This window comes from Beta vulgaris, chromosome 7 (assembly GCF_026745355.1).
Source record: "Beta vulgaris subsp. vulgaris cultivar EL10 chromosome 7, EL10.2, whole genome shotgun sequence".
NCBI lineage: Eukaryota > Viridiplantae > Streptophyta > Magnoliopsida > Caryophyllales > Amaranthaceae > Beta > Beta vulgaris.
The window spans coordinates 7,099,868-7,126,461 of NC_079208.1; the positions used below are offsets into that span (position 1 = coordinate 7,099,868).

At 35.4% G+C, this 26,594-nt stretch overlaps 2 protein-coding genes across 3 annotated transcripts; both read left to right on the plus strand.

The window, feature by feature from the left end:
• The first annotated feature begins 3,662 nt into the window (after positions 1-3,662).
• Positions 3,663-14,861, plus strand: LOC104898532 (uncharacterized). The gene is made up of 6 exons (XM_010685624.4): positions 3,663-4,037; positions 5,016-5,598; positions 5,689-5,999; positions 13,909-13,956; positions 14,051-14,481; positions 14,638-14,861. Exons 1-6 carry the CDS (start codon positions 3,768-3,770, stop codon positions 14,690-14,692), a joined length of 1,698 nt encoding a protein of 565 aa, XP_010683926.2. The 5' UTR covers positions 3,663-3,767; the 3' UTR covers positions 14,693-14,861.
• Positions 14,862-17,130: 2,269 nt separating this feature from the next.
• Positions 17,131-25,931, plus strand: LOC104898533 (urease accessory protein D). Of its 2 annotated transcripts, none has more exons than XM_048648142.2 (8): positions 17,131-17,344; positions 17,448-17,513; positions 17,597-17,671; positions 18,639-18,683; positions 21,138-21,371; positions 22,531-22,613; positions 24,861-25,023; positions 25,592-25,931. In XM_048648142.2, the coding sequence occupies exons 1-8, from the start codon at positions 17,246-17,248 to the stop codon at positions 25,598-25,600; spliced, it is 774 nt and encodes a 257-aa protein (XP_048504099.1). In that variant the 5' UTR covers positions 17,131-17,245; the 3' UTR covers positions 25,601-25,931. The 2 variants fall into 2 exon arrangements, with proteins under 2 accessions (XP_048504099.1, XP_010683927.2); XM_010685625.4 differs by having other exon boundaries at positions 17,136-17,344; positions 25,409-25,931.
• The last annotated feature ends 663 nt before the right edge of the window (positions 25,932-26,594 follow it).

Consider the following 26,594-nt stretch of genomic DNA (forward strand, 5'->3'; position numbering starts at 1 on the left):
TTCTTCTTTCTCACGTTTTTCTTTCTTCTCCCTCACGTTTTTCTTTCTTCTCCCTCACGTTACTTCCCTCCTCCTCGACAACCGCCGCCTTCTCCCAGCCGGTTGCCGCCATCACCACCTACAGCTGACCGCCACTTCCCTCGTAGGTGTGTGTCCCTCACTTTCTTGGTTTGATCACTTTTCTTCCTCCTCAACTTTTTATTTAAAGTTTATGTTTAAAGGATTTGTTTTTAGGTTGATTATGTTTAAAAGTTTTAGTTTGATGATTTAAGTATGAATCTACAATTATATAATTTATGCATTGAAGAAATAAAAATTCAGATTTACTTATTATTTTTGAGTTGGATTTTTACTTATCAAAGCATGGATTTTTAGGATTTTTAAGGTCGAAAAATCATAGTAGACTATTATAGTTTATGGAATTGATTATTCCTATATGAATTTTAAATATATTTAAGTATATTTTAAAAGAGTTTTAATATGTTATATGTTGCTGGAAATTTTAGTAAAACACTTATTGTGGTTTTAAAGCATTAAAGTATTGATTTTAAGGGGTTTTTGTGACTAGTATAGTGCTACTATGCTAGGGGGCACTAAAAGTGAATGATTTATTGGTTAAGAAGATTTTAAACACTTTTTATGAGGGTTTGAAATATTTAAAGTTGCTGGAAATTTATAGATTATTGATTTGTGGATTTATATTGGTTATTTTAGGCGGATATTTCTCTTTAGGCGACTTTTAAGGTTGTGAAAGTGGCCACTTGTTTTGTCTACACAAGGTACATACATACCTCTGTGTTGATATGCTTAGTATCATGATTTCAAGGATGAGAACCATGTAGTATCATGTATAGGAAATATTTGGAGTTCATATATGATTTCTATCATATTGAATTTGCATGTTTTGTGTCGTTGTGTGAAACATGTTGATTATGAGATTATATTATGTTTGTATGGAAGATTGATGCAAGCATATAGTCGAGAACTTTATTTTATTAATTTACATGGGGATATTAATATGTATACATATTGGTATGGATCATGGTTGAATTATGTTGTTTCTTTTTTATTATTTCACTACTTTATGAGGATCGAAGACCTTATCTGGTAAGTTGATATTTTATACCTTTGAAAGGTAGTTTGGTTGTTGGTTAGGTTCAACAAATAAGGAAAATTGGATTAAGGGTTGAATTAATCTTGTGTTGTTAAATTGTGTGATCATTTATCTAATCTTAAGATAAAAATGAAAGTTGTGATTGTTTGATCATTGTATTATCTTTATTGCTTGTGGGTGATAGCAAGTAATAAATGGTAAATCATGTAAAGTGAAACAACAATAGTTTTAGGCATGTGCACGTCTGAAATGTTGGACTAATAGAGATTTGGAGTACATGGATAGCCCATGGCTTTCCTGGGATGGGATTGATCACCGTTTCCTTTTTTTTTTTTTTTTATAAGTTCCTTGATATCGTAGGTAATGGAAATACAGAGTCGCGCCCGTATTTCGTCTTCCAAAGGAAAGACTGATTTTTAGTCAGACAACTCGTTCCATATGCTATTCCATTTAAAGTAAATAAAATGTTGGTTGTGAAGTTTAGTTTAATTAGTTGAGTTATCCGCAAGTTATTATATTATTATTTATTTTTGCATAGTATATACTATATAGTAGTATCATGTTATGATTTTTTTTTTTTTTTGAGGGGATCATGTTATGATTATTTGTTATGTAGTACTCAGCCCGTTGATACGTGCTTTTGTTTGTGTATTTTGATCATGTCTATGCCTTGTTGATCATGTGATGATCCATTTTGGCGAACAGTCTCTAGGGATCAATAATGCATTGTCTGTCTACGGGTTTGAAGATGATGCATCATTGAATTCGGGATTGGAGAGATCGTGTAGCTTAATTATCATACTTTAAGTTTATATTTTCATAAGTTGATTTGGTTTTAAGTTAGACTTTGGGTACGTTCTCTTCAACTTATTGGCCATGAACTTATTGAACCTGAACTGAACTGAACTTATTGGAACTTATTAAACCTGATTGGACCTGATTCAACTTATTGGACTTGATTGAACCTGATTGGAACTTATTAGACCTAATTGAAATTTATTAACCGACCTGATTGAAACTTATTAGACCTATTGACCCTGATTGAAACTTATTAGACCTGGCTGAAACTTATTGACCTTATTAGACTTGATTGAAACTTATTTGACCTTATTAGACAAAAAAATTGACGAGTAATAATATAAATATTACCCCTAACATAAATACTACCCCTCAAAATTTGTTATGAAGTAATAATTACTCCCTCTGTTTCATTTTAATCTACACACTTACACTTTTTACGCATGCTAATGCAAAACTTTGAGGACATATATCTTTAGTTTTGTATTTGTAAAAATTATAAAAAGTACATATTAATGAAATACATGTTATGATGAATCTAACAAGATCCCACATGACTATATTTTCATCCCCGTATAAATCAGAAATGATGGTCAAAGTGAAATTTGTGAATAGTGTAAAATGTCAAAGTGTGTAGATTAAAATGAAACGGAGGGAGTATTAAAATTCGTCCTTTACAGAATTATTATTATTAATTATCTCTTATGATAAATAATTTAACAAAAACATGTTATCTCTAGTTATTTAAAGACGAATTATTGCAAAATATTGTAATTATAATGATTATTATTGTTAACCTTAATTGACCATGATTATAATATTTTTTTTAATAATAATATAATCAGCTAAAAATAATATGAATAATAAAATAATAGACAATAATACAAGTATAATACTATACATTGTGGTACTTTAATAAAAAATTATAATAATAACATAAGCAGCTAATAGTACTATGAATAATAAAATACTACTCAAATATTTAATAAAATAATAGGCAATAATACAAGTATAGTACTATATAATCATTGCGGTACTTTAATTAAAATTCTAATAATAACATAATCAGCTAATAGTGATATGAATAATAAAATAATGGATAATAATACAAATGTTTATTGAACATTGACTATTTGAACCTTATTGGATCTGATTAAAACTTATTGCACCTGATTAGAACTTATTGGACCTTATTAGACCTGATTGGAACTTATTGCACCTGATTGGAACTTATTGGACCTTATTAGACCTGATTGGAACTTATTGTCCTGATTGGACCTGATTGCAACTTATTTGAACTTATATGAACTTATTGGACTTGAAACTTAATTTTTTAAGTTGAAGAGAACACACCCTTTGTTGGTTTGACTTTGAAATTGACTTTGTAGTTGACTAAGTTTTATTTATAAAGTCTATTTGTTATGTTTTATGCTGCAAAATTCTGAATAAGCCGATACCTTATCACATGGACGATAATACTTTGATGATTCTCTAAGTTTTATATCAAAAAAACTATTTTGGAAAAATAGAGAATTGTGTAAGTGTTATAATTTATTTACGATGGGATCGGATAAATCGTAGAATTATAAAATTGTAAGATTCGAATCGGAATTTTGACAACAATGATAATAATAATAATAAAAATATAATAATAATAATATTAAACTGAACAGAAGTGAATTGAATTGAATTGAATTGAACTGAATTACATTGAACTCATAAGGTAAATGATATAAACAAAAGAACAGCTCAAAAAAAAACCCAATCATCAGGATTCAGGAGGGTCAAAGATTCACCTAATTTATTTTCCCTTCCAAAAACACCTCCCTCCCTGAGATCGAGAAATTCACCGGCGATGGATTCTCGGCGAAAAGATACGCCGGCGTCGGAGATGAGAGAGAAAGCTCCGGCGCCATCTCCGGTGGAAGAAGAAGACGAAGAAGAAGTGAGCGAAAGTGGAAGCGATTACACATCGGAAGACGAAGGTAAAGAAGATTACAGAAGAGGAGGTTATCATGCGGTACGAATTGGAGATTCCTTCAAAAATGGAACTTATGTTGTTCAAACTAAGCTTGGTTGGGGCCATTTCTCCACTGTTTGGCTCGCTTGGGATACCAAACACTCGGTATTTCTTTTCTCTCTCCTCCTAATTTTTTTTATATCGTCGATGTCGATGATTTTTGTTTTTGATTCAATACCTGTTGTTTTCTTTATCTGGATTCTCTTGTGTTTGATTGATTTTGACCTAAGTTTGGTTTTTGATTGATGTTGTTATTGATATATGTTTTTTATATTGGAAGGTTGCTTTACTTTTGTCGAATGAATTTTTGACGGTTTATTGGAGATGTTATTGAAATGAGCATGTTTTATGTGTTTTTTGGTTTGAAATCTTTGATTGTGTGGAAATTTATTAGGATTTTTGTGTTTTATGGAACTCTTTCAGTGAGGACGTTTGCTATTGTCAGCTAATTTTGATTAGTAATTAGTTTTCTTTTGTTTTTGTTTTTGTTTGTGGAAGCTTACGTTAGGCTTATCGAAGATGTTATTGGAGTGATTATGGTCGTGTGTGTTTTATTGTTCTGGAAAATTATTAGGACTTTTTGTATTTTATGGAACTCTTATAGTGAGAAGGTTCGCCTGTGTGAACTAATTTGATTAGTAAATTGTTTTTCTTTTGTTGATTTTGTATATGTGCACTGTGAACACTTTATATATATATACTTTGCTATTGTTCGACTTTTCCGTGTAAAACCTTATGTCCTCTCGTCATGTATTCATTGATTAGTTTATAAATGCATGTGGCTATGGAAGTATAGAGAAGCTGAGTGTGAAGAGGAGAGAGGAAAGGACTTTTTGAACTTTTATAAGATTTTTATTGGTCTACTTTGTTTGTTGAACCTTGCATCGTATTGATTCTCACTTATGTACAATCAGGTTTCTTTTGAAATGTTGGTAGTAAGTTTCTTGGGATGTTTGCTGTGTACTACTTTCTCTTCCTTCCATGGATAGGATTGTTATACGTCAGTTACATGGTAAAAGTTTGTTGAAAATGCTTGTAAGGAGGATCATTCATGCTTGTTATGTTGTTTGACTTATGAATTAGCGATATGTCGCACTGAAAGTGCAAAAGAGTGCGCAACATTACACTGAAGCAGCTATGGACGAGATAACAATATTGAAACAGATTGCTGATGGTGACCCAGATGATAAAAAGTGTGTTGTCAAGCTTCTGGATCATTTTAAACATTCTGGTCCTAATGGACAGCATGTGTGTATGGTGTTCGAGTATTTAGGGGACAATCTTCTAACATTAATAAAGTATTCAGACTATCGTGGGATGCCTCTGGCTAAGGTGAAGGAGATATGCTATCATATCCTGGTTGGCTTGGATTATTTGCATAAGCAGCTGTCTATCATTCACACTGATTTGAAGCCAGAAAACATTTTGCTATTGTCGGTTATAGACCAGTCTAAGGACCCAAGAAAATCTGGTGCTCCTCTTATTCTTCCCAATAGCAAGGACAAAACCATATATGAGTCTGGGAGCACAATAGATAGTAAAGGGTCCAATGGTGATTTGACAAAGAATCAGAAGAAAAAGATTCGTCGGAAGGCGAAACGTGCAGCTCAAGGGTGTGCAGGGAAGGAAGCTGCTGCTGATTCTGAGCAAGATCCTGAAGCATCAGGTGGAGTATAGTCTCATCATTATAAAATTTCAATTATGGATTGAGTGGGAGTCCAAATGAATGTTTCTAACATTGTGAATAGATCATCAGATGCTGACGGTGTGAAGGGGACAAGTGGAGGAAGTTCAGTCCATAAGAGAGGGAGTCGATCAACGAGGCGAAAACTTTTGGAGTCGGTGGACCTCAAATGCAAATTGGTTGACTTTGGAAATGCTTGCTGGACATACAAGCAGTTTACAAATGATATTCAAACTAGGCAGTATAGGTGTCCTGAAGTGATTCTTGGATCAAAATATTCTACCTATGCTGATATGTGGTCCTTCGCTTGCATTTGTTTTGAGCTTGCTACTGGTGATGTTCTGTTTGACCCTCATAGCGGTGACAATTATGACAGGGATGAGGTAACATGCCTTATCTAGTTCACATTATTGTGTTCTTGTTGCTTTTTATAGCTGCTGTAGTATTCTTTATGTTTTCCTTCAGTGAGCTAATTTTTGAGATATATACCTATTGGTCTTAGAGTTTTTAGGTTGATGTACTAGAACCATTATGCATTTTTCATGGATATTATCTCACTGGGTTTTTTTTTTCTTTTTTTAATTTTTTTTATGCTTAGTCTAAAGACCCTTTTTTTTTTTGGTTTAAAGCTCCTTGCTTTCCGTTGATTTCATTTATTATGTGCTTTTGGGTTAATGGCCCCTATTATGTTAAGGAGATGAAGACTTATTTATTCCTGCTTGTTTTGTCTTTGATTTGTTTTTCAAATTAGCCTTTAATTGTAATTGCTTAGAGTTCACTTAGTGGATTGTTAAGTCATAACTGTCTGCCCCAAGATTCTCCAAGGTGAATACAAAATTTAGAGGTTGTCAATATCTTAGGGCAATGAAAATATTATACGACAAGGAGTTGAATATTATGAAATTTCTTAGAGAAAGTGTATTAGCAGCAGTGACAGGGGTGGAAATCGAGGTGAGTACATTAGTTCCTTTTCCTTATATCAGATAGGACAACATCTTGGAAGCATTGTCAGGGAATCAATTTTACTTTCCACATCATCCAAGTCTTTTCTTTAGGTTTATACTTCCTGGTAGTGTGCCAAATTTCTTGTCAATTTGTTTTTCCTCATTGTTGTGTTTCATTTCATGTAGTTGAGGTGTACAGACTCTTGGACCTTTTTGGGCTATCATAGTGCTTAGTTTTAGGATTATCTTTTTTTTTTTTCTAAATTTAATGCATGAGGATATAGTATATCTTGAAATGTGGACTTCTTAGTTATACATACACTTCCTTTTGTAATCTACCTCTATCCGGGCAAGTATACTTGTTACATTTTCTGTTGACATTGTCTATAACAATGAAAGTGCTGGAAATCCTTATCACTGTGCTATGACGTGTCACAGTTCTTTGAATGACTACTACTAATCTACTAGTTATTTGACCACTTGAAGCAACAATTGCTTATTTCTATTGGATATCTGTCATTTCGATACTGTGAGGTTTTGTTGAACACTCCCCAAGCTCTATGTTCTTACTTCTTAGGGGGTGTTTGGTTGGAAGTGGGGAAAGGAATCAAGTAAGGGTTAGGAAAGGAACTCCGAAACCCCCAATTTACCCATGTGTTTGGTTAGACAAGAGAAAGGGTAACAAAAGTTGACCCTTTACCTCCCTCCCCTCTTACGCCGGCACCGGTGTCGCCGCGTCGACTGCGCAACCAGAGGCATATGGGGTGGGGTTTTCGGCGGGAAGGGTGGTGTTTCCGAGGGTTGGGCTAGGGTTTTCGGCGGGTGGGTGGTGTTTTCGAGGGCTGGGGTTTTCGGCGGGTGGGTGGTGTTTTCGAGGGTGGGCTGGGGTTTTCGGCGGGTGGGGTAGTGTTTCGGCAGGTGGAGTGGGGTTTTCGGCGGGTTGCAAGGGGTTGGTGACTCAGGTGGAGGGTGGTGGTGGCGGCTCAGATGGTTATGGTGGTCGCTTGAGTGTGGTCAGTGGGTCAGCCTGGTGGTGGTGGTGGTACTGGGGTGGTGGTCAGTTGTGTTATGTTGTAGAGGGATTTGGGGGTATCCAAAACCTTAGGGGGGGGGGAGGGTGATGGATCTAAGGGTAAGGGGGGTTAATTCTAAACTGAAAGATGGGTAAAGGGAAAGGAAAAAATCGTCAACCAAACATCAAGTAAGCGAAACATAAATTTGGAAAGCCTTTCCCTTTCTTCACACCACTCAACCAAACGCCCCCTTAGTTCCTCTGGTTTCCTGTCTCCATTTGATCTGATTTGTTCCTGGTTTCTTGGCTTCTATCTATTGTCCTCAATGCTTGAATTTGTTGCCTGTTACTCTGTGCTTCTGATTTCTGGTCATTTTCTCTGTGTTTCCTCTCTTTGTCACAAGTTATGTTCCTCAACACTCTTCACTTTTCTAAACAAGCTTTGGATATGTCTGTAACTTCCAATTTGATATCTTAAAATAAATTATGAATATTGTTAAAACTAGGAGATTATTGAGAGCTTTAATGATGGGTTTCTTAAGTTATAGTGTCATTATGGTGGAAAAAGGGACTTGTGGAGATGCTTGAAGTTGGCTTTGTGTTCAATGTGTGCTCCTGAATCCTGATTCCCACTAAAAGCAACTGCCTTTATTCTTGCTTTTCTTTCCTTTTTCTGGTGAGGTAGTTGGGATGTTAATGGCTTCATATAACATCATTAGAAGATATAAAAGAAGACGTCTGTTAGTAAGACAAGGAGTTAGAGATCCATGATTCAGGACTGTTCTTCCCGCTAGTTAAACCTCTGATGTAGAGCACCTTTTCCAGAAATTACTGCTTATTCACCTTACAACACACACTTTGTATGCCATTTCTGAAACAAATCCTACCTTATGTTGTACTCCCTCCATCCCATATCAATTTTAAGCACCCTTGTTCACAAAGTTTTAGGAAGTAGATAAGTGGAACAATAGTTTTATTATTTCAGTAAAAGTTGATTTTATAGAAGATAGTGGGTATTTTTATATTATATGTGAATTACTAAGGTCCCGTAGATGGGGGTGGGTTGCTGAAGTGGGAGTTTTTTTTATTGTTGTTTCATTACTTTGAATGAAGGTGTGGGGTAAAGTTGTAGAGTGAGAATGATAAAACAATGATGGGTTAATTCCTAAGCTAGAAGTGTCCCAACTAATATCGGACGGCCGATTATGGAAAGTTTTTGCAATTAATATGGGATGGAAGGAGTATATGCGATACTCTTGTCTACTTCTTAGTTCTTACACCAGATTAGCTAGTGAGGTAGGCTCCCTTACAATTTTTTGGCGGCTTGCCTTTGTAGGGGCAGTTATCAAGCTTGTAAAAAATGCATATAGTGATAGGGTAGAACTCTAGGTAGTCTAGGAGAAGGTAAGGGATGACAACGGATTTTAAAAAAATGGAGCCAGTGATCTATTATAGGGAAGGTTACGACTTAGGAAGTGCAAACTTTTGTTATTGTATAGTGTTTACTAAGAAAACTTTTGTTATTGTATAGTGTTTACTAAGAAAACTTTTGTTATTGTATAGTGTTTACTAAGACATTGGCTCTCGGCAGGAAATTAGTATTCTTGATAGAAGGGCAAGAAATTTGATGTCAGTGTTATTTATGAAAATTTTACATTTATACTTTAAGAGTATCTTTGTATTTTTTTTGAGTCTGTTTGTAAAGGCTCTAGTGACAAAAAGGTGATTGGGTCCTGGAGCCTAGGCACATAGCCCACGCTTCACTAAAGTGAGGTTCAGTTCTTAAAATTAAACGTTTTGTGTGCAAAAGAGGTTCTTTTGCATACATGAAATAGGATTATCGAAAATGGGCTGCCCAGGCCTATCAAAGCTATTGTGCAACAACATCTAGGCATGCTTTGTCAACTTGATTCCGAGGTTTATATCTTTTACACTGCTATTTAATGGTAGTATGGCACAGTGATTCTTATAATGTGGTTCTCACCTGGCATCTAGAATGATGACGAGGTTGCAACTAAGCCATATTCTGATGGTAATGTTGAATCTGACTCACTGCAAAGCTCTTTCAGTGATGGGGTAGAGTGATTTCTTTATAGAGAATTTCTGTGAAAATCTTCTAAAAGAGGTTATTGGGGTAATACAGAACTTTTATGGTTGCAGTATTCTATATATTCAGCCCTGCCTTTGGTTTCTACATGTTTGTAGGTTTTTCTTAAAATCCCTAAGATGGTGGTGAAATTAGTTAAAAGACTGTGATGTTTCTTTTTGTTTGGATTGGGTTCAATGCAAATCATGTTTTGTTAGTAGGGACGTGCTGAGTGGTAGTGTAGGACAACACAGATTTTGGGTATATAGTAATCACGGCTAGCAGGTTCTTGTTTCTACAGTTCCTGGTTCACTTTGCTGATTGTTTGTGCATAAATTCAGGAGATTTATCTACTTTTTTCCCAAAAGTTGTGATATTTGCAATGCAACCCTTTTCAATGTTGTGCATCGTATTTGAATGAACGATATCTGCAAATTTAGTACAAATTGCTGATTATGCACATCAATCAGCTTAAGAGAAAACATAGATAATTTATCCTAGATACAGGGGTGTTATTGAGGTAAGCTGAGCTTTTAAGTTTAACTTACCTTAAAACTCAATCTGAAAGTTGTATACAGATATGTACTCTGTTATTTCATAACATTTTTATAACCAAGTTTTTGTTATTTCGTTTGAGCTTCACATTCGTATTGTGCAAAACTTTACTATTATTCTAATTTTTAAGTTTGATGGCAAAGTTTCATTTTACTATCATGTAAAAACAAATTAGTTAATTAACATTATGAGCCTGTCAAAGGGCTGTACGAGACAATCTTACATGTGCTCTATCCATAAAAACCGAGCTGCGCTAGAGTAGCTTGAGAACTATCTAGTCTCATTAGCACCCCTACCCAGACATAATCGTTTATCTTGTTTCCTAGTGTTCATATTACATTATTACTTTATATGTAGTGATAGATGAACGCATTGTTTGTTGTAACTTCTAAGTACACCTTTGGTGCGCGGAAAGGGTGGGGAATTTCTGAAAAAACTATGTGGAGTTCAGTAATGTGTTGGTTTCTGTTTTATTCCAAATCCAAGATTTAAATGTCTACGAAGGGGGGACTTTTTTAGTGCTTCGGCTTGCTAATCTTTTTGCTTAAGGCATCTTACATAAAAATCTTTCTAATTGATGTTTTATTTAGAACCTTGCACTGCATTAATCAATCCATGATAGATTGGAGGTTCTCACGAATTGTTGCGCAATATGCACACTATTGGCCTATTTGGTAGCAGACAATACATGATAATGGTAATGAGTTTATTTGTAATTTTGTAATGAAAGTGCCATGCTAATTCTTCTCGTTGTATGGGATTACCCTTTACTACCATTGACCATGGACAGAAATGTGATTTTGTCCACAAACTTCCTTATAAATTTATCACCATTACCACCATTTACTACTACCTACATAGGGGGCCAGGGGCTGTATGTGTATGAGAAATGATTGAACTATGCTGCCTCTTTGCAAATTAGTTTAGGAGTAGATTGAGGGAGGATTCTCCGAATTGCAGGTCGAGCATTTTGTAGCATCTTAAGACTTAAAGTATGCTGGTATAAGGAGACAGAGAGGAAGCGTGGATTCCCTGAAAAAGATCCTTTTCAAGATATTAATGATTAAATCTTTCAATCTAGAATTTGTCTTCTGATTTGTAAGCATCTCATTTAGGGTGTGGGGGGAGGTAAACCCTTTGGGCTTCGGCTAGAATCAATCCCTTATATCAAGAAAGATTGAGGGAGGATTCTCCGAATTGCAGGTCGAGCATTTTGTAGCATCTTAAGACTTAAAGTATGCTGGTATAAGGAGACAGAGAGGAAGCGTGGATTCCCTGAAAAAGATCCTTTTCAAGATATTAATGATTAAATCTTTCAATCTAGAATTTGTCTTCTGATTTGTAAGCATCTCACTTAGGGTGTGGGGGGAGGTAAACCCTTTGGGCTTCGGCTAGAATCAATCCCTTATATCAAGAAAGGACTGTCACCATTCCACTCGTGATTCTTGCTTAGAAGTTTTTTGAAGAGGGTGTTTTATGTGATTTTTTCCTACCCTTGTTATTAGTCCTAAGATATACTTCCTCACTTAGATTTACTGTAGCTTTGACATTACTATTGTGCTGTACTTGTTTGTGATGATTTGAGAGTAACATTAACAAACTATTAGTTGACTGAATTTCTGAGCAGTCCTGTCTCAATTTTTCTAGTTGTTTGATGATTGTCTGGCCAAGATTGTGGTAAACAACTTCTACGTATGTAAAACACTTGTTTCAGCCCACTACTTTCAGTTTCTTCAGTTATACATTCGACACATTACACTTGGATGAAAACATTGCCTTGATTAAAGAAACATTCAAACTAATTATTTTATCAAGGAAAAATATAGCCCCAAACTACCATTGTCTCTCTCCACTTCTCCTACAGTCGCATTTTCTCTTTCATGTTAGTGAAGAATATCCAAAGAACCAGAAATCAGACTGTTAGTCATAAAAAATCCCTCAAATTTCAGCTTTGGGTTTATAGAAACAAATCCGAAAATTTACCCAGAAAAAGTAAAAGCAAATCTAAAAGAAATAATGAAATGTAAGGCGACAAATTGGATTTTTCTTGAATGAGAAGGGAGAGCACAATGAAAGACAGTGGACATAGAAGAGAAGAAGAAAGATGTAGAAGGGTGAAGACGTGAAGTAAATTATGGGGGAGAATTGATGGGAGATGGAAACTCCGTGGCTGGAAGGTGAGGAGAAACAGGGTTGTGGGTTTTTTAGATGTAATAGGGCAAGCAAGAATTGTGTTAACAAAGAAGGTCATCAATTGAGCAAAAGTGCCTCCTAAGAAACTTTGAGAAGCTCCAACATAAAGGTTCTATTTTTTGCCCCTCAGGCTATTTCGAGTTTCTCGAGAAAAGGAAACTGTATTTTGAGTTTCTCGAAAAGAGGAAACTACTCCATATAGATGAGGAATAAAAAGCTTGTCAAAATGGGAATTTTAAGTTATGTGATGGATTTTGTGAACCGGTAGCAAAAGATCTACCTTTTGGACATTTTAAGGTTGTTTTTAAGAACTTTTATTTACGGAAGGTATTTTTTTTCATGCATTAAAAAAGTTGCTGAAATCAATTTTTCATGTTCCTTATCTACTTTCTAGGCTCATAAGCACAATAATCCTTAATTACAATCTAAGATCTATAATAAGCAGTCGATTCTGAAGAATTTTCGCTTAGTTTTTTATCGATTGGCTTGTTAGCATTCTTGGAGCGATTTCTGTGGTCAAACATTTTGGGGTCTGGTTAAATGACCTAATGGGCCCAGCCTCCTCCCTGATCGACTTAGTCCAGCCTTTGCAAGCTAGATTTCTATTTTAATTCTTAGTGGGGGGAGGAGATAAGGGAAAACCAACCCCCAAGAACTTTTAGATGGCACATCTGGATTTGTAATCACAAAGTTGAAATCCCACCATCTCACCCAAGCAAGCTTGGCTATGTTGGACATTTTAAGAGTAATTTTTATCTTCAAAAAAAGAGAAACTTGGGCCACCTGCCAAAATTATTTTGTCAAGCCCAAATCCCTGCATGGGAGAAGTGTCGCAAATTCCTCCTGTTCGACAATCCTGTTGCTGTTTATTATTGCTTAGTCTCTAACCCCTCCTTTGCACCTGATTTCTTGTACTGAGTCCCCTTCTAAGGTGTGTAATGCCATATGATTCATCCCCCTCCACCCCAGATAAGTCACCAGAACACCCTTGTACAAGTATCACTGTGCTGTGTTCATCTCAAACATTTGATGGATGATGAGATATGCAGGTTTTTTAGAGAGTTATGAGCTTCTTTCGTTTGGACATTCTCTGAGCAAGGCAACAGACTATCTATTTAGTCCTTTTAGTAGCAACAATATAGTCCTTTTGATAGCAACTAATATCGCCAGTTATTGGGGGGGGGGGGGGTGAAGAAAAGTGAGGTATTATTAATATAAAGCCTACACGCATTGGAAGAATCGGGGGAGTACTGAGTGTGCTCATAGATTGCAAATTTTATTATTACAGAGCTTTTTCAGGTCAATTTTTTTCGTCAAGAATGTGCTAACAGTTTCAGTCCATGGTATAGGTGTGTAGTAATTCTACAAACTGCAGTTTTTTTTTTTTTTTTTAATGATGGCTTTGCGATTTTTACTTGTATATGTGATGAAAATTGTTATTACATCCATCATCTTTACCCTTAAGTCTTCTAATGACTAGAAAAAACTTGTATTGGGAACAGGATCACTTAGCCTTAATGATGGAGCTCTTGGGAATGATGCCGCGCAAGGTAAGAAGATTTATTAGCTATTGTTACACAAATGTTCGTGTACTTATACAAGGCATTTGCTTCTAAGCTGTAAATTATCATCAATTATTTCCAGATTGCGTTGGGGGGACGTTATTCCCGGGACTTCTTCAACAGATATGGAGACTTAAGACACATTCGTCGACTTCGTTTCTGGCCATTAAACAAGGTTCTTGTGGAGAAGTACGAGTTCAATGAACAAGATGCAAGTGAAATAGCGGAGTTTCTAATTCCTATTCTTGATTTTGTCCCTGACAAGCGTCCCACTGCTGGTCAATGCCTTTCTCATCCATGGATTGCTGGTGGTCCTCGTTCTCTAGAGCCGTCTACACCTGAAAGTCAACCGGTGGACGCTATTGCTTCTGATAAACAGAAGAAAGAAAAGGATGAAAGAGAAGCGATGGAGAAAGGCATGGGGAGTATTGCTATCAGTAACGACTCAAAGACGAGCAAACAGACTCTATCTTCCCCTAAACCTTCAAAAGCAGCTATAATTGGCTCATCCAGGTAGGAAGCTACACTGTGTTGGAGCAAAATTTTCTTCCAAATCTAACCCTTAACTTTCTTCTTAACATGTTGCATGTACTCCACAAAATTTTGTCTGTTGTTCAAACTGATGTTCGATGAATGGTGTGGGATTGGATGCATTCTTTTACTGTGCAGGCAAAACCTTGACCGGAGCTGTAGCTCCAGAGGAAAGGTCCTCGAACGATTCTGAACTTACATGGAAATATTAATACAATTGACGGGGTCTGTGTTGTACGATCAAGTCTAACCTGTTCTACTGCTTTCTTGTTGATACCTGTCTATTATGAAAATATTCAATGTACTATACTGCAACTTTTTATTGATTTATTAATGACAGTGATCTTAAATTTTGTCTCCAATTGCTTTGCTTTGACGGGGAATGTTCTGGCTTAAGAGTACTCAGCATCGCTGTAGAGTACATTGTTTTTTTTTTTTTGGACATCAGAAGATCGTGCATTAATTAACTTCTAACCCTTCCTTATAGTTTCCATCTCTTGATTGGGGTGTAAGATTTGATCGGGTGATAGTTGTCTAGTAATCAATGTAACCCTTTTTCTTCTGGCCAAATGTTGATTTGTTTAGCAATACCGCACCAGGCATTCTAGTACAGTAGTACTCTGCAGTTTGAAACAAAAACAATAATTGTACACACACAGAATACAATCACTATGTACAGGATTTTAGAATTCGACTAGTTGTTTAACAGTTTGGCATCTAATAGACAATAAAATGTCAGTAGTGCTCTTAACCTTAGAGTATGTTGAGTTAGTAATTAGGATATATTGGTTATTTCGTCTCGAAGTCTAACACTCTAACTACAGACTATAGTTTGAGAGCTTGGCTAATTGTAAAACATTTAGGCAACTAAGAAGAAATTTTAAAAAAAGGAAGGCAGTTCACTTAAACCAAGTCTAACTATATTAACTAGCTGCAGAAGTACATATGACACTGCCTTTGTAAGATGAGAAAATCTATGGGAATCTCAATGTACAGGAAAACATCAGTCATTTAGATTGATAAATGAGACTTGTACTACAATATTCCGAGACACGGAAGTGATATTATTGAGCTCTCACTTGATTCTCCGAGTCTACAGTTTCTTGATTAGGCAAATAAACTTTTAGACAGTTTCAAGCTCGCTACTGCTGTCTACACCTGCTTGGCCCTCTCATGAACTCCAAATCAGAAGAAGTTTACTGATGTACCCATTGTTATTGTCTTTTGGGTGTTTGTAAATAATGCTTTCTGTCAGATGTTCTTGGGAAAATTGATAGTTCATTGCTTAGATTTAGATATCAAGATTCAAGACTGGTGGCCTCTTTGTTCTTTTATTATTCCATGACAGTAATTATTGAGGCAATATCTTTTCAATGAAAGCACAAAGACAACAGCTGACTTGAAAAGTCCCTCTCTAGGGACAAACACTTAATATTTCAGGTAATGATTAAGATGTTATAACTAATTGGGCTGATTGATAAGTGATTGCGATTTTAACATAATAGTTACTAAATGTTTTGAGAATTTGTGTAAAAGGAAAGTTTTCACTAATAATAATTTGAGGGCACAAACAATAATAATTTGTACAATAACACATAGACATAAATTTCAATGCAAATTTAACTTCTCTTTTACTGATGTATTTTCTTTTATTCGGTTTCATACCATGGCGAAACCTCAAACATGATTTTGCATTAATGTCAAACATTTTTATAAGGGAGATATACTATACTAGTATAGAAAAAATGGAATTGATATTCAATTTGTAACCTAAGCTAAAATAATGTGTACTCGCACAAAGAAACATACAAAATTGAGACCAACATATCTCAAACATTACAAAAGTCAAATGATTAAGAGATTATATATGGTTAAATTCTACACAATTTTATGGATATATTAACCCCAAACCCATGAAAAGCCATACAGAAATTGAAAATGAAAAACTTGGGTTTAAAGATAGCCGAGCGAGAATATATGTATCTTAGACTAATCACATATAATTAAATGTACTTGTCACTTTCTGACAGTATCTAGCGTACCAATAAAACATCAAACATATCCAGTGAAACTAACATTACTTGAACTGTAAGTCACAGTCAAAAGTCTTTGAGGTTAAACCAGAGCGTTTGCACAATATCAAAGTATAAAATTGATACGATTAAAAGAACTACATGCAGAATTTGTTCTCCATTGAACAAAGAGAACGATTTGGTGTGAGGCCCACATAAGTGAACGTACCAAATTATCTTCTTCTCGTCTATTTATAAAATGTTGGCAATACTGGTTGAAATGGAGCTGAAATTGATTAGGTAGCAGGTGAAACTATTAAGGTGCTGAAATTGATAAGCTAGCTGATTGCATAACCTGTTTGGTAAAATTATTTATGACTGTAGTCGAAATATCTTTTTAGGCTTAAAAAGATAAAAAGAAAATATCTTTTTAGGCTTAAAAAAAAAAATTCGGCACCTTATCTCAAACGCTATATCTACTCCGACCCAATTTCAGTCAAATTTTGGACTGAAATGCTTCCCCAAACAGACCAAGACCGTTCTCAAAAGCTCGCGCAAAGGTAGACTTATTCTTATCAGTTAATCCTATTTTATATTAGTGGCATTTTTCACCCAAAAAAAAAATTAGTGGCATTTTAATTGCTAAATACCCGTTTGATCTACTGATTTCGGAGATGAAACACCAGTAAGTTCGTGTTTCAACTTTCAACAATCAGCATAATTCTGTGTAGTCGATGGAAACAGGGTCGATAGTGGTAACAAAAGTGGGCGACAAATCAAGTGTCACCCGTTGTTTCTCCAAGTACCCCCTCAAATTTATTGTACCTAATAAGGTTCTTCTTTCTTTCTTTTTCACATCTTACACTTAATTCTTATATACTTCACTTAAATTGGGTTTGATGATCTTTTTATCAACTGGGAATTTGTTTTTCTTAGGCGGGTCAACGAGACATTGATTGTGTGTGGATTTACTCACTGACTTATGGAGGAGGAATTGTTTCTGTAAAGTTTCACTCTTTTTTTCTTTCTTTTGTCTTTAATTAACCATTTTTTGGCCTCTAAGTTGTGCTAAATTTTGGGCACAGGGTGACTCTGTAAGATGTAATTTTACCATTGAAGATGGGTGCACTGCAGTGTTGACTACACAAGCTTCAACTAAGGTACTTTCTGAGTTTCTTCATCTTGGTTCTGCAGTATGAAGTATTGTTTCATGTATTTACGGCTGTTGAAATACGCCTTGAATTATCTGTCTGTTATTTTAATCCATATGAGCCACGACGGCAATACAAAGAAGCCAAGAAGGGGAGGGGAGGGGAGGGGAGATTCGAACTTGTGACTATCATTCAGAGGTCCTCAATCTTAACCACTGGGCCAAGACATCCTTAGTTTGAATTATGTGTAGCTAACACCTAACACATTATCAGTGAACTACATTAATTCTTGTGTCGAGTGTTCTTTATTTTTTCGTTGCTTTATTGCATAATGAGTTTATGAGTATTCGTAGAGAAGTCATGAGCTTTGCCTAGTTCATAACTTAAATAACTGAAGTATATTTGATTAAAAATTACTATATTGAACTGGAAATTGCATTGTCTTATCATAGCCAATATTGTTAATAATTGGTGGTTCTATGTTGGTTTTCTTATGCTTTTTTAGTATTTATTATACTACATTTGTAATTCAATAAACTACTTTTTCTTGCTGAATATAAGAACTGGGAGTCAATGTCCACTTGTGAAAATCCTTTGGCGAATTTGTGTTTTTTACAGTGGTAATGGATGGTAATGAAAGGTTTTGAAGAAAGAGAGGTATTTGGGGATGCATAAGTGTTGACTATGGATATTAACATGGAATGGGCATTTAAGATTGTCATGGGTGGTAATGAACAGTGATGAATGATAAATTTTGTCTGGACAAACATTTCTAGACATTGACATTTGAATTTTATTTAAAATCTGCCAACTTCATGGGTTGATTGATTCTGATTTCTGGGCATATGAGGATGGAAATGGGAACTGAAGGTTGGCCCTGTGTTTGGAAGAAAATATGCTAAAATGAAATTTATTTTCTACAGAAGTATATATTAATGAAAACGGGATCTCAACTTATACTTTTCTTTGTTTGAAGGTATACAAATCTGTGGGATCAAAGGGCTCTGAACAAATTATGGAGGTAAAGTCTTTTTCCCATTTGAGTAATTAGTAGTAATAATTATGAGAGTTTTTTGCGGGGATATACCAGGGTAATAGGGCATTTTGTGGGAATATACATCACTTAAAAAATTTTGTGGGGATATACTAACACAAATCTATGTTTTGTTAAAAGGTACCAAAAACACTATTTTCGGCAAAAAAATCAAATTTTCGACCTTTGGCTTGGTAGGAACTCGTGAGTGAGCCACAAAATGGCAGTGAGGAAGTTGGAGGAAAATGAATTTGAAAGAAGCAATTGAATATCACACACTATACAAAGAGTAATTAAGCAAGTCGAAAGCTGTAAATTTGACTTTCTCACCGAAAATAGTGTTTTTGGTACCTTTTAACAAAACTTAAATTTAGGTTGGTATATCCCCACAAAAAAATTTAGTGAGGTATATCCCTACAAAATGCCCTATTACCCTGGTATATCCCCGCAAAAAACTCTTATGAGATGATTATACATCCGAGCATATATTTTCTTATTAGTTTTATAATTTTAGCTTAGAGAATTTGCAAGTGAACAACATTAAGCAGAGCTTTATATATCAGTCCCGTCCTAAAAAAAAACTCAAATTTAACCTTTTTTTAAGTAAATATTTACAAGGTGACGAGAAGTATTGTGACACCATTTGCGAGACTTTTTGAGATTTATTGGTGGTTGCAAATGCAATTGGAGTTGGAAGTTGAAGCTACATATTAGGCTACAAATAAACATTTAGGTTACTAAAACAAGTGTATAAATCTCTTCTCTTATGGGGCCTTTCCACCTTTAATCGTTCATGAGTGCCTGTCTACTAGTATTTTCACTTGAATCTAGCTTCCACCAAATTTGTCTTTCATGATTATAAGCTTTAAAGAAAGTGGATCATTGAAGAATTATAGATACTTGACTTGTTGCGTAGCAAGTTTATGAAGATTTTTGTTGATGTTTTCTAGCATCAATAACTAGTAAAGAGCAAAAGGACTTATTTGTTAATGTAGCCTCATTCCTGAAATTCAAATATTTTTATAGTTATTGATTGGGAGCCCATCCATCACATTTCTATAAGAAGCTTCATGATCTGCGGTTGCCATAAAGAGTTTGACAATGCTTCATAGCTCTACAATAGCCCTTGCTAGCCAGTCAAGCTTTCTGCTTATGTGTTTGGATAAATGTTGAGTTTATGATAATTTTAACCACAAGCTTGTGTGCGCTGGATAGCTTCAAAGGGTTGCCCAAACTGTTATTATTTACGATGTATGTAGAAAAAGGGGTATAGATGTAGATGAAGATATTCTGACTAGATGCTGTGATCCTTGACTCTTTTACATACGGTGCATGCACCCATGGTATCATCCATAACCTACCCTTCCTCAATGTGAGGGTCTATAGTAGAATTATGGCAGCTATATCAACGGGTCAGTTAGATTCCATCGCTCTCTGTTTTTGGTAGACATTAGTTTTCCCCATTCCTCCGGAGCTTTCTCTGAATTCCCCACTGATCCACGATGTACATATACCTTTCAGTCCTATCAAAATTCTCTTAGTAAAGGACTTGATATTTGTGTTATGAATAAACAAATTTTACAACTTGATCATGTGATACTGACATCCACCTTCATTTCTCTTTTACAACGCAGTAATGCTTCCTTTCTATGTTGATCATAATTGCAAAAGAAATGCCACTCAGTACCAAACTTAACTTTCTCATCATTCTCTTATGTTTAGCCTCCTTGACCCTAGTTTATAATAAGGGTAACAAAAGTGCTTTGTTCTGCTTTCTTGAACTGTATTTTTTCCTCATACCTATTAGTTTACTCAGATTCCAGGTTACTATGCAAATTATGTAAAGTAGGCTGGGGTAGATCCAATTCCTTCGGGCCTGTCCCACATCACCAATAAGAACTTACTAGATGGCTTCTCCATTAATTTAAAGGACAACATACAGATTACTGATCCAACACAACACTCCAATTTTCATTCAACTAGTCTGAGTTTGACCTCCCTTTTTATCCTTAGCTGTCTGGCTTGTTGCAATTGCTATATATGGCTGCTCAGGCTCAGATATGCAAGGGTATTGAAACAACTTGTGCATAATTATGCTGCACCATCTGTATATGACTGTTTCGTATTCAGACCACTAATTGCTACCTTATTTAATTTCTTCCTATTTAAGCATCTTTACATTAAGATTCAAAACAATTGCAATATCATACATGAACTGTGGTATGTAAACTTCAAGAAGCACTCTGCCCACTTCTCTTAAATGTGTAAATTCCCTGTAGCATCTACCCAGAGTATCAATGTCATTATTCATAAGAAAATAACTAATATGATAATCATAAGAATGATTTTTAAATTGTTTAAAATTTTGGGGCGTGAGCCATGAGGATTAGGAGCAATACTCAATTTTCTACTAATAACAATAGCAAATTTATTGTGCAGTAGGCTCGAGTTGGAAGTGAAGCGCTGTTGGCTGTCATTCCAGATCCAGTGACATGTTTTGCCACCGCAAGGTATACTCAAAAGCAAGTATTCAGGGTGCTATCAGACTCAAACTTGTTGGTAGTGGATTGGTTTACAAGTGGACGCTATGAAAGTGGAGAAAGATGGGATTTTGCAATGTACAAGAGTACCAACAATATTTTCGATGAAGATGGGCAGCCTTTGTTTCTTGATACGGTTTGCCCTTTTCTGTTTATGAGAAATTGCTATTTCTTGATGCAGTGATGCCCCTCATCTGGAATCCTTTGTGATCTTTTCGTCTGGTGTCTTTTTCTGGGGTTGGTTTTTCCGGGAGCCATGTGTACATATATACTGTGCTTGACATAGTAATACAGTAGTGGACTAGTGGTATGTCAATAATCTCTACTGTGTTTACAGTATTCTTCATGTGTTAGCCAAGCTATCCCAATATAGTAAAAATGATTGGTCAGTACAGATTAATATTTAGAAACAATTGGCAGCTACTTTTTTATTTGAGGGTGGAAAAGTGATATGATCACCCAAGTCCTAACTTAGTAACTAATCAATTAATGTGCATGTTTAGATCTTTCATTGTAGTTAAATTATGAAGACTTCTTCCAGGCACTTAGTTGAATAACTATTTTTCTACTTTATATGTTCTACTGAAAACATTCACTTTTCAGGCTTGTCTCATTAGCATCATTGTTCTGTTCCAAATGCATGTGGTAGTCCTTTGTTGTTTCCTGTTATTAATAGTGGACAAATTGAAATTATTATTCTGTATGTGCTATTCCTTTCCTTGTTGAAGAGCTGAATTGAGATTAAAGGTATTCATTCTTTTATATGTTATGAGATGATGACACACAAAATTCTTTTTCTCCAATATTCTTCTATTATTCTAGTAGAAATCTAATCAACCTCTTTGAGCATAAACTATTGGTTACTTTAGAAACATCTTTCTACGTTGATCTGTAATTCTATTGAACCCTGCTGTAATTTTGTAGTTTGGTTTTAGCGGCAATTTTACACTCCCTCCATCCCTTTATAGTTTTTGCACTTCCTTAATATGGATGTCCCAACTTTTTTTCCACATTCAATATAAACACGGATTTTAACTGTCACATATCATGCCTCATCCCACAGATATTTTAGCCTTATATCTATGTTAAACCCTATTGTGTGAAGAAACTAAGGGACATAGAGAATAATATAATCTATTACTAGTCTTTGAACACTTGAACCTTTTTCTAAATACTTCTTTATGAATACTACTTGTTAGTTTTCAGCAAGATGCCATACATGCAGGTAACGTCATGCTGCACTAGACATTTTAGCTTATGCTTTTTCTTACCTGGAATGTATCTTCCTGCTGCAGATACTGTTGGAGCAAGGAGCCATTAGCAGCATCTCTGAGTGCATGCAGGATTACCAAGTTACAGGAATAATTATAGTATTGGGGTATGTTAATCTCTTTATGTTGGATGTTGGAGATTAATTTATTGTTCCACCATAGTGCCATAATCCATTTATTTTCTTTCTTGAAAAATTGGGAGTTAGAATGAGGTATAAGGAAAAAAATTCTGCTACCATTTTAGTGGAATGGCTTACCCATGCCAAAGTACTTACTTTTATACAAATCACAGTGTTTATCTCAATCAAACATCCAGCAGGTTCACCTAAAACCATTTAGAAATGCATGTAAAGCAAATCGAAATGCAGTGTTCTGGACTTTTGGATATTGAAAACTGCAAAAGAAGATTTCAGAACAAAAATGTAAGAGTAATCCTTACTGAGTAAAACCTGGAAAAGTGTTGTTTATGTCTCCATTTCTCTCCATGCTTTAAACATGATAGTGCTAGCCCCTCTCTCTCTCTCAATCAGACATGGGTAGCAAACTCTTGCATTAGGAGTTCACCAGACACCAGCCACCTGAATCTAGTTTATTGATGCACTCTCAGCATGAAGATCCTTGTGAGGACACCAACCCTAATATGGATTGCAATCTAAACTCACCGCTTTAGTTTATGGCCATTGGTAATCAAGCTCTTTCCTGAAATGACCAAACCGAATAGATGTGGTGAAGCCGGACAGTTCCCCATAGTGAATACACCATTACAATAAATGCTTCTGATGATGTACCTGTGCTTCCGTAACCTTTGAATATGATGAGAGAAAAATATTAGCCACATATCTATGTCATCATTCCTAAAATTCCAACCTTCACCATGCTTAATTTTGTCTTGCCCTTTCCAACTGGGCTCGATGAACAAGGACAAGATGCTTTTCTGCTAAGATTCTGACGGTAGGGGAATAAAGCGAAATTTCATGTTGTCCTGTTCTCCACCTTTCTGGACCATTGAGTCTCTCTGGTTTACAACATGGGGGTTAAGAACAAGAATCAAGGTTTGTGGACAGGTCTTTTGTCTGCCTTGCTACCCTCCTCTCCATAGAACAGTACTATGTTTGCCTTCGTATTCCAGTAATGGTTTTTCAGGAGCAGAAGTGACATCTTGCTGATCTCATAGCAAAAGTTGCGGTTTTCATGGCATGACTTGACCTATGTGAAATTCATTTGTGATTTTTATCGTTTTCTAGGTCATGCTTGAAGTATACATTCCAATTTACTAGTTATTATCTTCTCTTTTTTTACGGATTCGAGATACTCTATCATTTGTATATTACTTAGATATGAGTGATAAATTTTCTTATATTGAACTTGAGTCATCAAATTATGCTCTTACTGGCAAATAACAAATGTAGAAGGGGTATCAATGAGCCTAACGTCTTGCGAACTTCTTAGGCTAGGCGCGGTCAATTCCCAGCTCAGGTGAGCTCGACTCTAAACTTGAATTAGCCAAGCCAAGTAAAGGAAAGCTCGGCTAGTACGTCGATAAGCGCATGAACATACTTGAACTTTTATTGGTGTTACTATAAATGACTTATGATTTACGATTCATAATGTAAACTAGCAAAATACTTATTATCTTCCTAAACATAGCAAAACGTTAGAAATAAATATCATAATTTCAAAGAAATATTTCATAGTTAGAGCTCATCAATCAGGCTCCAACTTGAGTTGAGTAACAAGCCAAACAAAGCCTTATATTTCTAAGCTCAATAAGGCTTGAGCTTGAGCAGCTGGAACTAAGTTTAAGTTGGTGCGAGCTGAGTCGAGATAGCCTAATCAAGGTGATGTATAGGTGTTGAGTCGAGATAGCCTAGGCTAGAGCTCAGCTTGGCTTCTGACACCCCCTAATGAAGGCAGTAATGTGATGCCTTATGTGGGAATCTGCTTGTGATTTTTTTTTTTTTTTTTTTTGCTAAGAAAGAATTATATACCCACCAAAATTGCAATTTACAACCTAGACTACCTAAGAAGGCCAAAGAAGCCAAACAAAGTCAGCAAACACCATTACACCAATACATCACCTTGACTTTACACTATCAAACCAATCACTATCTTTTCTAGTAATCTTCCTAGGCATAGCAGAACTAATGCACAGAACCAGCAAGCTCTTCATATGCTGCACTAACTTATCAGGGAGCCAAACAGTGATTCCAAATAGCTTCATTCCTTGGCCACCGCACAAAATAGGTCATAGCTACAGCTGCTGCAAGCACCTTCTGTAAGCAGGACTGCTTGACTATCTTAATGTTAATATAGGCCTGATATTGTTGACTGATCTAGTGGTTTCTTGGCTGTAGATCTAAGATGAAGCTATTACAGAACCAGATTCAAGAAAATGTGAAAAATATGATGTCTGGTTATTTTCAAGCTAAGTCCAATAGTTCAGGGTTCAGCATGAGAAGAAATTCTTACTCAACGAAACCGGATTTTATTGCATCTTGCAGCCCCTTTGGCCCCAAGGTATGATCTTATTGTTTGTTCAATTTTGACAATTATACTATTCCCCACATTATTACGTTTTTTTTTTCCTTATGTCTGCTCTGTTGTCAATATTGTCCAAATTGTTTTAAGTAATTAATTAGTTAACGACCTTAAGTTTAAATTTAAATAATTATTCTTTCACCAAATTGGGAGGATGATGATATACAAATATTGCATGTTCACTTCGACGAAGGATGTATGGTATGAATATATAGTGACCATTGCATGTGGATTCCATGCCATAATTGACAACAATGCAGTATAAGAAAGGAAAAGAGACTAGATTAGAGAATGAATCTTTTTCATCAATGATTTTCATATTACTCTCATCATGGTGTAAATCATAAGCATTATGTGTTGGCAGGGTGTTGGTCTTGTTATTCGTGTAGCTGCTTTAACAACCGAATCTGTATATCAATTCTTACGCCTTCAATTGGCCTGCTTAGAGCCACATCTTGGGGCCTTCCCATACACCTGATTGTTGAGGGGGCATAGGCGAAGATGGGTTTGTTCAGGCGATGAAATTGACATCATGTAACTGCTGCAGGCAAATTGATTTGTTATGAATCAAAGTGTATGCAATTACCACAAGTAGAGAGGAAGGAGAAGGTGAAGAAAAGTCTATATGAAAAGTCTATGCAGGAAAAGTCTATTAGCAACAAGGAGAAAGTGAAGCAATTAAATTATCTTTTGTTCTTACAAGATACTGTAAAGATTCAAGATTTGCAATGACCATATAATTATTTTTCAATATATGAGGATTTGCGTGGAGCGAAAATCACTAAATTAAGGAGAGTGCCACATAATTGATAGACTAATTTGACAATGCCTTTTATGTATACACTAGTTTTTTGTCCGAAGAATACCTGATTTAATTTTTTACTTTATGCTCGAGCATGCTCCAAGTCATTTTGGTGTTACATTTTAATAGCTCGAGACAACTAATGGCTTTTTTTAGTCAATATAATAATTATGATTAAGACTTGCTGAAATTTGATTTCAAGTTTGACTTACTGTGTATTTAAATGACTGTGATTTAGTTTTTTTTGAGTCAAATGAATTTGTATAGTGTATTTTGTTTTTTTATGAGGTAAGTTGAAGTTCTTTACAAGTAGGATGAAATTGAAGATCTCTTTTACAAGAGTGAGACCGCTGAGTGCATTAAGTGATGTTTGAAATCGAAGGTGAGATTAATATCATTAAATTATCACTTGTTGCTCGATTAGATAATCACGCTGCATATTGGTTATTGGAAAATGTGAAGTTTGATAAGAGGACTTAGCGGTCTACCTTGCATAACTGTCATTTTGTATAGAGGAGCAATTGGGATCTTATCACAATAATTGTTCTCAAAATGATTTGGTCTTTTTTGTAAAGTAGCAAGTCAAAATTAAATAATTACCCATGGTGCACTAGTAAAAAAAATATTTTATTGCTCTTATTACATTGTTGCAGTTTTATATAGACGAAAAAAAAAGGTGGGAGGACAAAAAGAACTTTTGAAATAACTAGTTGTTGCTCCGCGCGCCTTCGCGCACGGCGCCCCAAAA

Bases quoted from the DNA above. Each gene is read 5' to 3' on its own strand.
- LOC104898532 (XM_010685624.4), top strand. From the start codon at position 3,768: ATGGATTCTCGGCGAAAAGATACGCCGGCGTCGGAGATGAGAGAGAAA. The intron at 4,038-5,015 runs GTATTTCTTTTC...CTTATGAATTAG, and splicing joins CTTGGGATACCAAACACTCG to CGATATGTCGCACTGAAAGT. The intron at 13,957-14,050 runs GTAAGAAGATTT...AATTATTTCCAG, and splicing joins TGGGAATGATGCCGCGCAAG to ATTGCGTTGGGGGGACGTTA.
- LOC104898533 (XM_010685625.4), top strand. From the start codon at position 17,246: ATGGAAACAGGGTCGATAGTGGTAACAAAAGTGGGCGACAAATCAAGT. The intron at 17,514-17,596 runs GTAAAGTTTCAC...TTTTGGGCACAG, and splicing joins ATGGAGGAGGAATTGTTTCT to GGTGACTCTGTAAGATGTAA. The intron at 21,372-22,530 runs GTTTGCCCTTTT...TTCCTGCTGCAG, and splicing joins AGCCTTTGTTTCTTGATACG to ATACTGTTGGAGCAAGGAGC.